General features: G+C 30.9%; 1 protein-coding gene across 1 annotated transcript in view; it reads left to right on the top strand.

The window, feature by feature from the left end:
- The window catches only part of LOC128187251 (uncharacterized), a 65,625-nt gene that overhangs the window by 27,771 nt on the left and 24,579 nt on the right, over positions 1 to 13,275 (top strand). The window contains exons 7-9 of the mRNA XM_052857550.1: positions 1,883 to 1,930; positions 4,144 to 4,194; positions 6,139 to 6,180. Of these exons, the coding sequence (XP_052713510.1) occupies positions 1,883 to 1,930; positions 4,144 to 4,194; positions 6,139 to 6,180 (141 nt within the window). The remainder of the gene's footprint in view (positions 1 to 1,882; positions 1,931 to 4,143; positions 4,195 to 6,138; positions 6,181 to 13,275) is intronic.

Below are 13,275 nucleotides of genomic sequence, written 5' to 3' on the forward strand. Positions count from 1 at the left end.
CACAAGTAAATGGAAACAATGCCTTTTAAACAGTTTCCACAGGCCTGATACATTATTATTATGAGGATAAAAGCAATATCGGTGTTCTTAAAAATTATTGCAATGGAAAATCATCTTTGTTTGTACACATTTGTTGTTTTTTAATAAAGATGAAAATAATGGAAGGGCCTTGGTACAATAGAGCGACATGCCTGCCAATACATTAATTTGAATTATAGCTCTTTAACATATGTGACAACATCTTCACTTACGTTTATTTTCTTCAATCAAGTGACTAAGGATATGAAAGGTCATACGAAATGAATTCATGCCTGGTAAATGACAATTGTCTATAATGGAGAAGGCCAATTAAATTTTTCAATGTTTTTAATTTGAGGAATTGAGCGCATTCATTCTGGTGCATTGAGGTACACTTTTTTTCTTTCACATATAGAATTTTTTAAAATACAATAACTAGCAAGTAGTGGATGGAGAAAATGTACCTTCACGCTCTCATGTATTTTAATTGTTTTTTAAAGTGATGGGGGGGGGGGGGGGGTGGCCTAAAATAAAGGGAACTGGAAGTTAACCATGAACACCAACTGAAAATTTAGTTATTTATATTGCATATGATCTTATTTTCGGTAAAAATGTTATTTATGAAGGTAAATATGTCTAAGATTAAGTATATGCAAAAAAGTGAAAATTTAGATATTCATTTTTGGTTCATCTACATGGCACAATATCCTTTGAACGCCCATGTAAAGCCAGTGTTGCTCAGGTGAGCGATGTGGCCCATCGGGGCTCTTGTTAAGGATTAGAATAGAAAATGCTTATTGTTGAAATGTATTCTTGTATTTCCATTCAATATTCCATGGAATAATTTATATTTGAATATTCTGAATAGTATTAATAATGTAACCACTAGTACATGTCTATAAAAAAGAAAATTTAGGTTAAAATACTGTTGAGTTAGTTTCTTGCATACTTGAAAATTTACAATTTACAGCACACAAATAATTATGAGTGTGCTAATATTTTTGTGTCAACAATTCAACATTCTAATTCAATAAAACTAAAATTTTAATATTGGCCACATTTAGTATTTACCATATATAGAAAGAGAAACAAGTGAATTCTTAAGGTTAACACCCCCTTAGGTATCATGGACCATATAGATTATAAATGACCAACAATATTTTCACAAATTTTGTGAAATTCAAAACCTCAAAGCCAGGTGTTAGGATCGGGATCTAATGGTCATATAACAAATATGAATTATATTTTTATAAAAACTTCTTCACTGCTTGATATTTAGCAGACAAACTGATCCCATGATTATGACAAAACCAAGGAATCCACAACAAAAACTGTGAAACACAAAGCCTAAGTTGTTGGGGGAGGGGTGTTAAATTTTGTTTTATGGTGGGGATCTATATATATGAATGTTTTGTTTGGAAGATTTTTTCTGCAACAGGACGACTATTAGCAGTAAAACCAAGCATAAACAATATATTGTGGTTACAATTAGCAACTAAGCCTATAAAATAAAGTAATTGTAAAATTTACAACCCCATGGTTGGTGAAGGGCTCTATTGATCGAAGAGAGGATCAAGGGACCGATCTTAATTAGCTTTGGCCTCTTTTTGAAATCAAATGGGATGGTAAACATTCAAAATGCTGAGTCTCATTCCTTTTTTCAAAATTGTTTAATCAAATGTTAATAAATTTTGCATTGTAAACTGGATTTGTTTAAATAAAAAAATATTCATGCCTTCTAGAAGGCTGAAATAATAAATGATTATATATGTAAACCAATCTCCTCTAAGCATTTTGATACATTTTGGAAGTTTATCATTTTCCACATTAAATCTTGATTCAATTTTGCAATTTATTGTTTTAGACTTACGAACATATTTCCAGCAAAGAAATGATACAGAAGGTCCCAAAGGTAAGACTAGGATTTTTTATATTTCCTTTTCTTAAATGAATTCTTCAATTCATAATCTTGGTTTACGAGAAATTTTAAGACCAAAGAATCTGGGGGAATAAGCCAAAAAAAAAACCGCACACATGTAGGTTCATAAAAAAAAAATTATTTCTAGCAAATTTCACTTTCGTTACATTTATTAAACATATGTGATCATATACATTCAGTGCTGCCATAACCCACAAAAAGTAACTTCACATTTAATTGATATAAAGAAAACAAAATAGTTATATGCTAATTTGGCAACAAAATGATTTAGAAATCGGATGTTCAAATTATATTTTTTCATAGAGTGGGTCATCGTACCATTTTTTAAAGAAGGAATATTGTTAACACATATTAACGTCTATCTTTATCAATTTTCCAAAATATGGTACGAAAACCTACTCTAAGGTAAAAAGTAAGTTTTATTCTTTTAATTTTTAAGATTGGCCTTTAAATGACTAAGTCCAGTCGACTGATAACAATAGAATCAGCTATATTATAGTATCTAAACAAGCGAATCGGCGGTGTAGTGGTAAGCAAGGAGTTCTTTGAACAATTGTAACTGAAAAAGGGGGTGTTCGAATCGCACGCGTTATGGTTTTTTTGTTTTTTGTTTATCTTTTTGTTTACATTGTTAGAATGTTATTTTTATTTTTTACTTAATAATATACATTTTTAAAATGTAATTTAATGTTTCTTTTTTTCTTTAGTAATAAAAATTTGCTTATAATAATTTGAAATTAGTTGATATGCGTTTTCTACTACTTTTATAAAATAAAAAATGTATGTTATTCTCTTTGAGTTTGCACAATTTCATATTGTAAACAAATGGTTGTTGTGCATGCAAGAAACAATTAAATGGGAAGATAAAACGTTCCATCTTTTAATCCTTGACAGTCTTGTTAACACAACAAGGACATACGCTGGACAAAAGCATGTAATTGTGCACAAAATGCAGAATACAAGCTATAAGTCAAATGTACAATATGCGCCTAAAGAAAATTCAACGATTAACTAGGCATGTATTTCACTTCCAATTGTATCGGCAGGAACATCACATTAGAAATGCGTGTTTTGTTGTGAAAGAAAAAGCATAGTAGTTCTACCAAAAAACACAAAGACCACTATGACCAATGACCAACACAACGTTTGACCAGTGACCTATACAAGCCCCCTTGTTATACGTTGCTGGTTTGACTATCCTTGTCTTCCGTGTGGTATATATTAAGCGGGGGGGGGGGGGCTAAGGTGGACTTAGCATCTCACCCCACTTTTTTGCAAATTTATACATAGCAAAGACCTTTTTTTTTGCTTGTCAAGATTTTTTATAAGTCAAGCCCATCCCCCCTTTCAATTTTCTTCCGACGCGGCTGTATATTGTTTTTTGAAAATACTGGTTTTGAATGCCTACAAAAGGGGATAACTAAATTCTTTCTGCCTCCGATTCGGAAAAATCGACTCCCCCATACTCTTTGTCGACTCCCCTGCGTTGGGGGTTGTATACGATGACTGAGGTAAATTAGTAAATTAAATATTGTTTGAAAGAACATTTTTGTACTTTAACTCTTTAAATGAGTATGTGATTGTCATTCTTAATTTGCCAGTTTAAAGTATATGTAAATACTACAAAATTTAAGCACATTTACGCCTTTCAAATGTCGATTGCCCCTTTCTCGAATTTTTGACATTTTTTTTTGGACAATACTGTCCACCATTTAAATGCCCAGTTAGCTCGTACGTTTATTACTTCTTACAAGACGTATGAGAGGTTCGTGGGCATTTTCAACGGCTTATTCCCCCAGATTCTTTCATGTTACTCAATTACTTTTAAGCCGAATACCGAGTTATCCTTTTTCATTTTAAAAGAATGGAATTACTTGTAATTCTCTTTAATCAATGTAATTAGTAGAATTTCACTTTAAAAAAATAATAATTTTGGGGGTTTGGGTACACAACTGCTGAGAACCGCGCTCTAAATAGCTTCGAATAGAATAATGTGTTGGAGCAGGCCACACATCCTAGAAGATATTAGGTTTTTTTACCTATGATCTTGATTAAGGGTAATTTAAAATGGCAAAATCAGCATCAGTCTCTGACATTAACATAAATGCACCATTTGGAAATATTTGTCCTTAATTGACAGTTATATAATTAAAGCTATCTTGTAAAAGGTTTTTTTTTTATTTTAGATGTAAAAAGAGGTGAACAACCTGAACAAATACACCCGCTGATATCTCAAGGTATACATTGTCTTTTTTTCATTTATAAAAAATACAATGACATTGGCAGACATTCTTTTAGAAATCACAACATTTGAGTGAGAGTTTGAATTCTGAATGATGTATTATAAAATAATAAGATTATAAAGCTGACAGAAGTGAGATAAATTTTAAGGATTTCCCCCTTAAAAACAAGATGTTAGGCTATAAATTAATTTACAATTACTTTGTTTTCAGACAGTTTTTGTTCTGAAATAGATGCAACAGAGAAGTTTCCTTTTTAAGTATCCTGAGTCAATCAGGTGGCATGTTGTATTTGGTCTTCGTCCATCATCGTGCGTCGGCTGTGCTCTATCTGAAATTTCAAAGTCTTCTTGAAAACTACAAGACCAATTATTACCACGTTTGGTTTATAGCATCTCTATATTAGGATTAGTCTAAACTGTGAAAGCTGTGACCTTTCCACCCAAGGGTGGCAGGGATAAATATGCAAAAAAGACCACATATTCAAAAATCTTTCTCTCTACTTCCACTCCTGTAGGGAAAAAAAACTAGGTGCATGGTTGCAGAGGTACATGAACATTAGAAGCCCAATACCAAAACTATGAAATTCATGGCCCTTGGAACATAGCGCGGTGCCAAATTGGCCATATATAATGAACATGTATGAAATTTTATATCGGGGTCATCAGCCGAATTTTTCCATGCATGCGAAATTGTACCTCAAAAACTTTGACGACATTAGCAGAAATACTTTTGAAAATCAATACATTTCATGACAGTTTGAATTCTCAATGATTTATTATTACATAATTGGATTATAAAGTTGTCAGCAGTGTGATACCTTTGAAGCATCTCTATATTAAGACAAATCTAAAATTATGAAAGATGTGACCTTGCTTTCATAAGGTGGAAGGGACACAGGTGCCAAAAAGGACCAAATTTTCAAAAATCTTATTCTCTACTTCCACTCATTTAGGAAAAAAACTATGTGCATGGTTATGAGGTACATGAAGCCTTGTACCAAGCTAATGAAATACATGGCCCCTGGTTAGCGATTGGGAAACGAGACTGGGGCCAATTAGGCCATATAATGAACATTATGAAATCTTAAATCGGTGTCATCAGTTGATTTTTTCCATAAATGTGAAATTTTCCCACAACAACTTTGAAGTCCGACATAAGATTTAAGCCTATAGTTTTAAAGTCTTAATGTAATTTGACTAAGTGCTGACAGATTACAAAATATTAAAGTAATATATGTATATTTAGTTCTTAAACAAAATTAAAAAAACAAAAAAAAGTTCCTTAAAAAGATGAAAGAAATAATAGGAAATGGAGATAAACATAAGAGGTTGAATGTGATTAAATATGACACCATCTATTGTCATGAATGAAAAGAAAACTCATAATTCTGTACTTCAGAGAATTACATGATTCTAACTAGAGAATATTTCAAAGTAACCTAAACACAATTTGTATATTTTTAAGTTATAAATCAATATTTATAATTATTTATTTTTATTCTGAATGATTGATAAAAAAAATATTGAATGTTAGAAGTCAAGTTACAAATAAGATACAGAGTTTTGTAAACAAATTCGAGTCTTATATTTGTTAACAAATAATGCAAAGTACAGCCATTAAAATTTCTTTGACAAAATGACTTGTGCAAAAGACAAACTGATTCAATGTGTTGCAAAATTATTATAATTCTCAACAATAAAGCAATATTTGATTATAACTCATAACAATGCCACTCATATGTAAATAATAAGAAGCCTCGAGCTAGTTTTATAAAAAAAAAAAATCGAACTCTGTATCTGGCTTGTAATAAATGTTTGACGTACAAATTTGGACGAATCATTACAATACCCATATTTACCATTCTAGGCACTTTAAATACAAACATTAAAATCTAACAAATGTGAGCTCAAATTGTTTTATTTCATTCATTTATTACAGAGCCAGTGTATGCTAAACCTTCCAAGAATAAAACAAAAAAAGGTAAATTCTGCAGTCCTCTTGTTTGCTATGAATTTCAGAATATTCAAATTTAATAACTTTCAAACAATAGTTCATATATTGACATTTTCTGGTTTAAGTTAGATCGCTTTTTATTGTAAAAACTGATGCAATCTCCATGGATTTTAAACCCAACAACAGAAATATCTGTTCTAGGTTGTAACTTTATGTTTTAAATAAAAGAAATAAATAAATAAATATAGAATTGGTGGGCCTTACTACAAAAGAAAATATACATATGTAAAAGTTCAATAGAACGAACACAATCTGGTAACGTTTAAATATCACATGGCACTGTTTATTGGAAAAAATCTCACAAGTCGATAAAAACCCATAGCACAATTTCAAAATACAGCTTATACATAATGTATTGGGATAAATATATTTTAAAATATCAAATTCAGTCTACGTTGCACGAGCAATACTAACAAGTTATTAAGCGAGTCTACGCCGAAGACACAACGTCAGTTTATATGGTAAAAAACCAAGTGTAGTTTTACATAATTCGAAATATTACGTACAAATGTACATTGAGGCATATTTTTTCCATTAAAATTTTGATTGGTTTTAATCAATCACCTTTACAAGATGCAGGAGAAATAGAATTAAGGCAGTAAGACACCTATGAAATTAATTATTTGAAATGTTTTTCTCAATTAATTGGTAAAAAACCAAGTGGACTTTTACGTATTTCGAAACGTTACGTACAATTGAACCTTGAGGCACATTTGTTTCCTTTCACATGTTGATTGATTTTAACAATTAAAGTTACAAGATGCAATAGAATATGAAATTAATGCAGTAAGACACCTATGAAATTAATTATTTGAAATATTTTTCTCAATAACACAAAATATTAGTTTTGTATTAAGTGAAAGTTAATTAAAATTTGATAGTATAGTTGATGAAACAGGACCATCAACTGTCTCGTTTGAAGTAATTTTTTCGTAAGTTCTATGGTCGATACAACGACCTTGTCAGCAAGTACAATCTTGCACTGGGCTGCATGCTGACTGACGGTATTGTTTATCGTAGCAATTATTAGACCATAAAACATTCACCTTATTGTTTACGGACTTTTCCGGGGTTTTTTTTTTCGATTACGACAAAGAGCACACGGCAGGTGTGACTGGTCAGCAGAGGATGCTCACTCCCCCTAGGCACCTGATCCTGCCTCTATCTTTCTGGAGGTCTGTTTTGCTCTTCTTTGAATTTGTATTTCGATTTGTGAATTTTTGAGATGGTTGACAATTTGTTATTGTCATTTTTTATTCAATTATTTAATAGAAATTAAAGAAAATAATTTAAATCATACCCATCAATTTCTCAAGGTAGGAAAAAATTCGGTACATCGTATTTTAGTGATTTGGAAACCTACATGGTGTCCCAGAATATCTGATACCATTTACTTTTTAAATATCTCTTCATTGAATTTATTCAACAAACACTCAAAAGCATTTTGATAAATGTATATGACGTACATTTTTACATAGACATAAAGTTTTTGACAAATTGAGCTTTGTTTATGAAAACACAACAACAAAAAGAGTGCGTCAAAATGACGTCCTTTTCTATCAATGACAACGTCAATTGGAAGAGTAAAATTACTCACTAATTACAACCAATCTACAGTTCCCATCTCGTCGAAGCTTCTCACTATTCCCCTCAGGGTTTTTTTTTATCATGATTCGAACAATTATACCTGAAGTCTATGTTAAAAAGTACAGTTTTAAAACGAAAAATACCTGCTTTATTGGCCGATTCATCTGGAATAAAATTCATTTTAACCAAAGATATATATTGTGTGCAATTTTGTGACTCATAATTCAATGAACGATTTTCTTCTAAATTTTTCGTGGGAAAAATTAAACGATTTTAATTTTTATAAAAGTCATAATTTACAAGTTTTTGCTCAACATTATTTGATTTATATGACTATCAAATGGTATTTTGGGACAGTCTGTACATTTAAAGGGTGTTTTTTGGAATTTTGTGCAATTGACCTTCTAGTATTTAACATGTGTAACTTGTAATCCGTTCAAAGTAAAGACATGGAATTTGAACATCACCACTTACAGTTTTCAGGCCTTATGTCTATAAAAGTTCAAATCAAAAGGCCAAGGTCAAATTTAACGACATCATTTAGGTTTTTTTTTTTCATTTTTCACCTCCGTCAAATATGCTTAAACCTGAATTACAATATAATCTAAAACCTACGGTAAAACATTCATTATTTTGATATATTTTCATTACGAGGTTATGACAATAATTCTGCTAAGTTTTATTTAAATATTTTAAAGACCGTTAAGTGTTGAAAATGTCAGTCTTAAAATGATCAACAAGTGCTATTTTTACATTATATTACAACAGAAAAAAACCTTAAATTACCAATTAGAATTTACTTCCGTGAAAGTATCTCGCAAAAAGTTATCCTGTATAAACAGCAGTGCAATTATTTGTAATATTTAAAACACTAACAAATTCGTACAGTGAATTCAAGTAAATATTTTTTTCACTTGACCCTCCACTGAAAGGCCATCCGATTGGTAGGTTTGAGACGATGTGGACAAAAATTGTTAGGTTAAATGTTTTTAAATATTATACATTTATAGACCTTTTATTTTCTTCAAATTTTACAAATTAATTTTATGGATTTAATTCCAAATAACACATTATGAATTATTCAGCAAAATTTAACAATAGGAAAAATCGAGCTCAATTTCTATTTAGTACCTTCCTTGTATTTAACAAAAGTTTTAAATATAGAACGGAGCTTTAGTCTGCAGGGAATTTTGTTAACGGTGTATGCCTGCTATAATAAAGTTTACATCTTTTATGCGATCGCTTTATATTGAATACAAAAATTTTTCATCATGCCCTTTTGTGGTATGTAACCAAATCAATTTTTTTAAAAAAGTTAATATTACTAAAGTTTATCACACGCGGGTATGATAAGGCAACTCTCAGCGATAAAATTTCCTCGGATCCATATGACGTTACATTAAGCAGCATGATGTCATATTTTAAACAGAAACATGTCAATTTATACTTTATTATGGGCCGCCAGAAAGTGGTCCGTTATTTGATATACATTTAGATATTGTAACTGAGTTTCTGCCGGATAGTTTTTTTTTTAATTATATATGCCTATTTTTATGAATTAAAAGTAAATTTGCATATAGAAATATGTTCTATGCCTTTAAAAAATATTACACATTTTTTTTGTTTTACTCGTAAATGTAAACAATGTATGTCATAGACCGTCGTGTTAGGTGCGTTTTTATCGAGACTATAATCTATTCGGAAAATTTCGGAGTTTTTCATTCTTTACAAAACATTGCATCGGGATCGGTTCACGGGACATACTAAAGACGTGAAATACGAAGTCCTGAATGACGTGAAATTTTATATAAAAGATATATTTGAATTTTTGTGTTCTGCGTCAAATAAAATGCATTTGTGTGTGTATTTATTGTATTTCCACGTGAGATGAGGTAGAAAAAACATCATGAAATGACATCCATATCAATTATTTACGAAAAATATGAAAGACCTGAAAATTTGAATTGACCTGAAAATTTGAACTGACCTGATTTATTTTAATATTTTTGAGAACCTCATGCAATTAAATAACCATGATTATCTTCATACACTGAAGTGTGGATACGATTTATAACTTCATTTAGGAGGGGAAAAAAATGATGATTCATACAACAATTTTATTTTTTGCGGCCCATTTGACGCTTGCGCCAATATGTTTAGCTTGTTTCTGATTTTAATCATAATAACTACAGGCGTAAAATGTCACTAGAAACTCTTCCAACTAAATATATCTTCGATTTCTCTGTATTACGTATATTTGTCATTGATGACGTCACATGCATGTTTAGTAAAGAAGATCAATGTCGGGAGACAAATCATCGGAATTCAGTGTAAACAATACCGAAATATGACATCTTTGTTACTGATACACAACATTTAGATAAATATCAGTTCGGATATAATCAGGATAGTACGGGCATAGATTAGGCATGCCAAGCAAATTTTAAAATGGTATTATGACATTAAAATCTTTGTACAATTAAATTTTGTTACCTGTTATTAAGCTTTAAAATGCATTGCTTTTGAAAATTTCCAACATTATTTATTTTTAAAATGTTTTTGAAGTTTGCACTTTTAACATTTACAATTGAATTTTTACATATAAAATGTTACCTTCATTTGCATACATGTACCTTTAAACCACTCAGATTTTTTTTCTTAGTACAAAACTCAAGAGAATTGATAAAACAACAATACCCAGTGTGAAATTTCATTGAAAATAAAATTTTATTTTATAATTTTATAATTGACAAAAAATGAAAACTTCAGTCTGTTTTGGTCGATCAGCTAGATCTCTGGCCCCATGCAATGTCTGTAAATAGAATAAAAAAATGTTAATTCATGTGATATTTGTAAATCAATAAATAAACAAGAAAATCTCAGTAATACTTTTAACTTATACATAATAACCTGTTTATAAATTAATCAGAACAGTATATGGTAGTCTTTACTCGGGAACCATGAAATCTCTGCTAATATGTTTGAAATCAAGCAAAAGCAAATTTTCTAAGATATTTTAAATTTTAAACAAATTGAATGATTAATGAAATGTATTGCTTTAATAAATTGAAACGTTAAGGTTTTATTTTCAGTGATGAACAGTAAATGCAATTGTCATAATTATCATACAGTGTATTATAAATACTAGCAATTACATAAAAATTATATCTATAAATACTAGCACCAATATAGAAATGTGAAGTCTGAATTGAGAAAAAAAAAACTAGACAAGCATGCAACTTCTATCAGTTTTCAATATTACCTACAATGTAATTAGTTGGAAACAAAATCGTTTTTTTTTAGTAAAAAAGAAATAAAAATGTACTATTCCGTCAAGTAGGAAATTCACAACTGTGAAGGTCTTTTCCAATATTTTCAACAACAGAAAAAACAACCGAATTGCCATACATTCAACTGATTCTTCTGGTATAATCTCAAAATCACCCTTTTTATGATCATTCAAAAGTTTGTAAGTGTACACACACTTTGTAATTCCATCTTCTGCCACATCATTATCAGACACAATATTATAGAAGTTCACAAAACCTGGCATAACACTTATAACCCTTCCTATGTAATTGCCATTTGAAAATCTATGTTTAACCCTTCTCCCAACCAATAAAGGAGTCCTAATTCTTTGTGGTTCAGTATGTGGGCCATGATAAGCAGCATCTATAAGCTTCAGCAAGTTTTCGCTTAATATAGAAATAGGATGTTTTTCACCTTTGGAGCTAAACTTGAAAACCTCTTTGTTATCATATTTTAGCTTCAACATCTTTTGTCTAAATCGAAGTTTAGCCTCAAGTGCTTTCCTTTTTCCAATCTCTTTTTCAACTCACCGAGTGCTGCATCAACTCTTTCCCTCGACTGCCAAAGCCCATAATATGCTATTTCATTTGTTTGTTTCTACCGCTATGCAAGTAAATTTTGCTCTTTTTTAGCAAGTGCAACCTTTTTTTCTTCTAAAATCTGTCTTTGCTTTAAAACAATGTCATGGCACCGCCTTTTTAATTGTGCTCTAGGGTCCCTTCCTTCCGAAATACCCTTATTTATCATGATCAGCTCGTGTTTTTCTTGATCTGGTAAAGAATCTAACTATTTGGATGTTTTGTTAAATGAAAACATTATGAATGCCTCATTTGTTATGATTGATGCATTTGGGCGAAAAGTTATAAAGTTGTCTAACATTCCAAACACTCTCTCACTCATTTCATTGTGTGGAACAACATATTTGCTTTGATCTTTGAGTTCATCAGAAGGTTAATTAAATGTATGCTCCTCTAGGTAAATGTTCTCTTTAGGCAACGGAAACAAGTTTATGTCAAATGGGTACTCATCTCCATTCACAAATCCTGATGCATCTGTGCTCTGTCTTTCAAGGTGTTAAGGTCTCAAATATTGAGGCTCTTTTCCATAATTCTCCAAAACGATGCAGTTATCAATATTGATATCAATTCCTACACCTTGCAGGCAGCGAAGTAAACTGGATTCGTAATTAAATAAGCAATTATATTATGCAGATTGTTTGTAACTCCATGAACATTGTTTAGAAATGTACTGATTGTGTCTCTGTGGTAGCAAACTACCTCAGCAATACAAAGATTACAATGAATCTGTTTCCATGGAATGGAATAAATTCTACTTTTTCATCCCTTTAACTGCAATACAATTGAATTCTGAAAATGCACAACATTTCTCATTGCCTCCATAAGAGAAACATTTTGAGCAACATCTCATTAAAGTTAATGTTTTAGCTTCGCTTTTTAGCTCACATGAGCTGAAAGCTCAAGTGAGCTATTCTGATCACATTTTGTCCGTCGTCCGTCTGTCCGTTCGTCCGTCTGTCCGTCTGTAAACTTTTTACATTTTTCTCAAAAACCGCTTATCCAATTTCAACCAAATTTGGCACAAAACATCCTTATGGGAGGGCAAATATAAATTGAAGAAATAAAAGTCCGATCTTTATTCAAAGCGAAGAAAACTTTGAAACTGTAGAAAAAGGGGGGTGCATTTTTAAAAATCTTCTTCTCAAGAACTACTGATTCCAGTTCAACGTAGTTTAGCATAAATTATCCTTATGGTAAGGAAAATATAAATAGCAAAAATTAAGGGCTAATTCTGTTTCAAATCTGAGTAATTACGAAAATAATAATAAAGGAAAGGCGTGTTTCAATCAGTTTAATAACGTTGGGTTCGGCATCCGGTTAAATGGGTAGGCAAGACTTGGCATGGGCAAAACAAAAGATTGGCAGTTATCAATCTGCCAATCTCATTAAAATTTCAGGATATTTGATGGACCAGTATATTTGTATTCGCTGAAAATAATGCTGCAAAATAATGCGTGTCACAAATAGCCTGTTTCAGAATATGTGGTACTCAAAAATTTCAACCTTATCATTTTATGAATATTTCATTATAAAATTAAAAGGTTTGGTTATAAATACCGGATACTTCCTTTTTTTTAATTATAAATTC

This window comes from Crassostrea angulata, chromosome 6 (assembly GCF_025612915.1).
Source record: "Crassostrea angulata isolate pt1a10 chromosome 6, ASM2561291v2, whole genome shotgun sequence".
Lineage (NCBI taxonomy): Eukaryota > Metazoa > Mollusca > Bivalvia > Ostreida > Ostreidae > Magallana > Magallana angulata.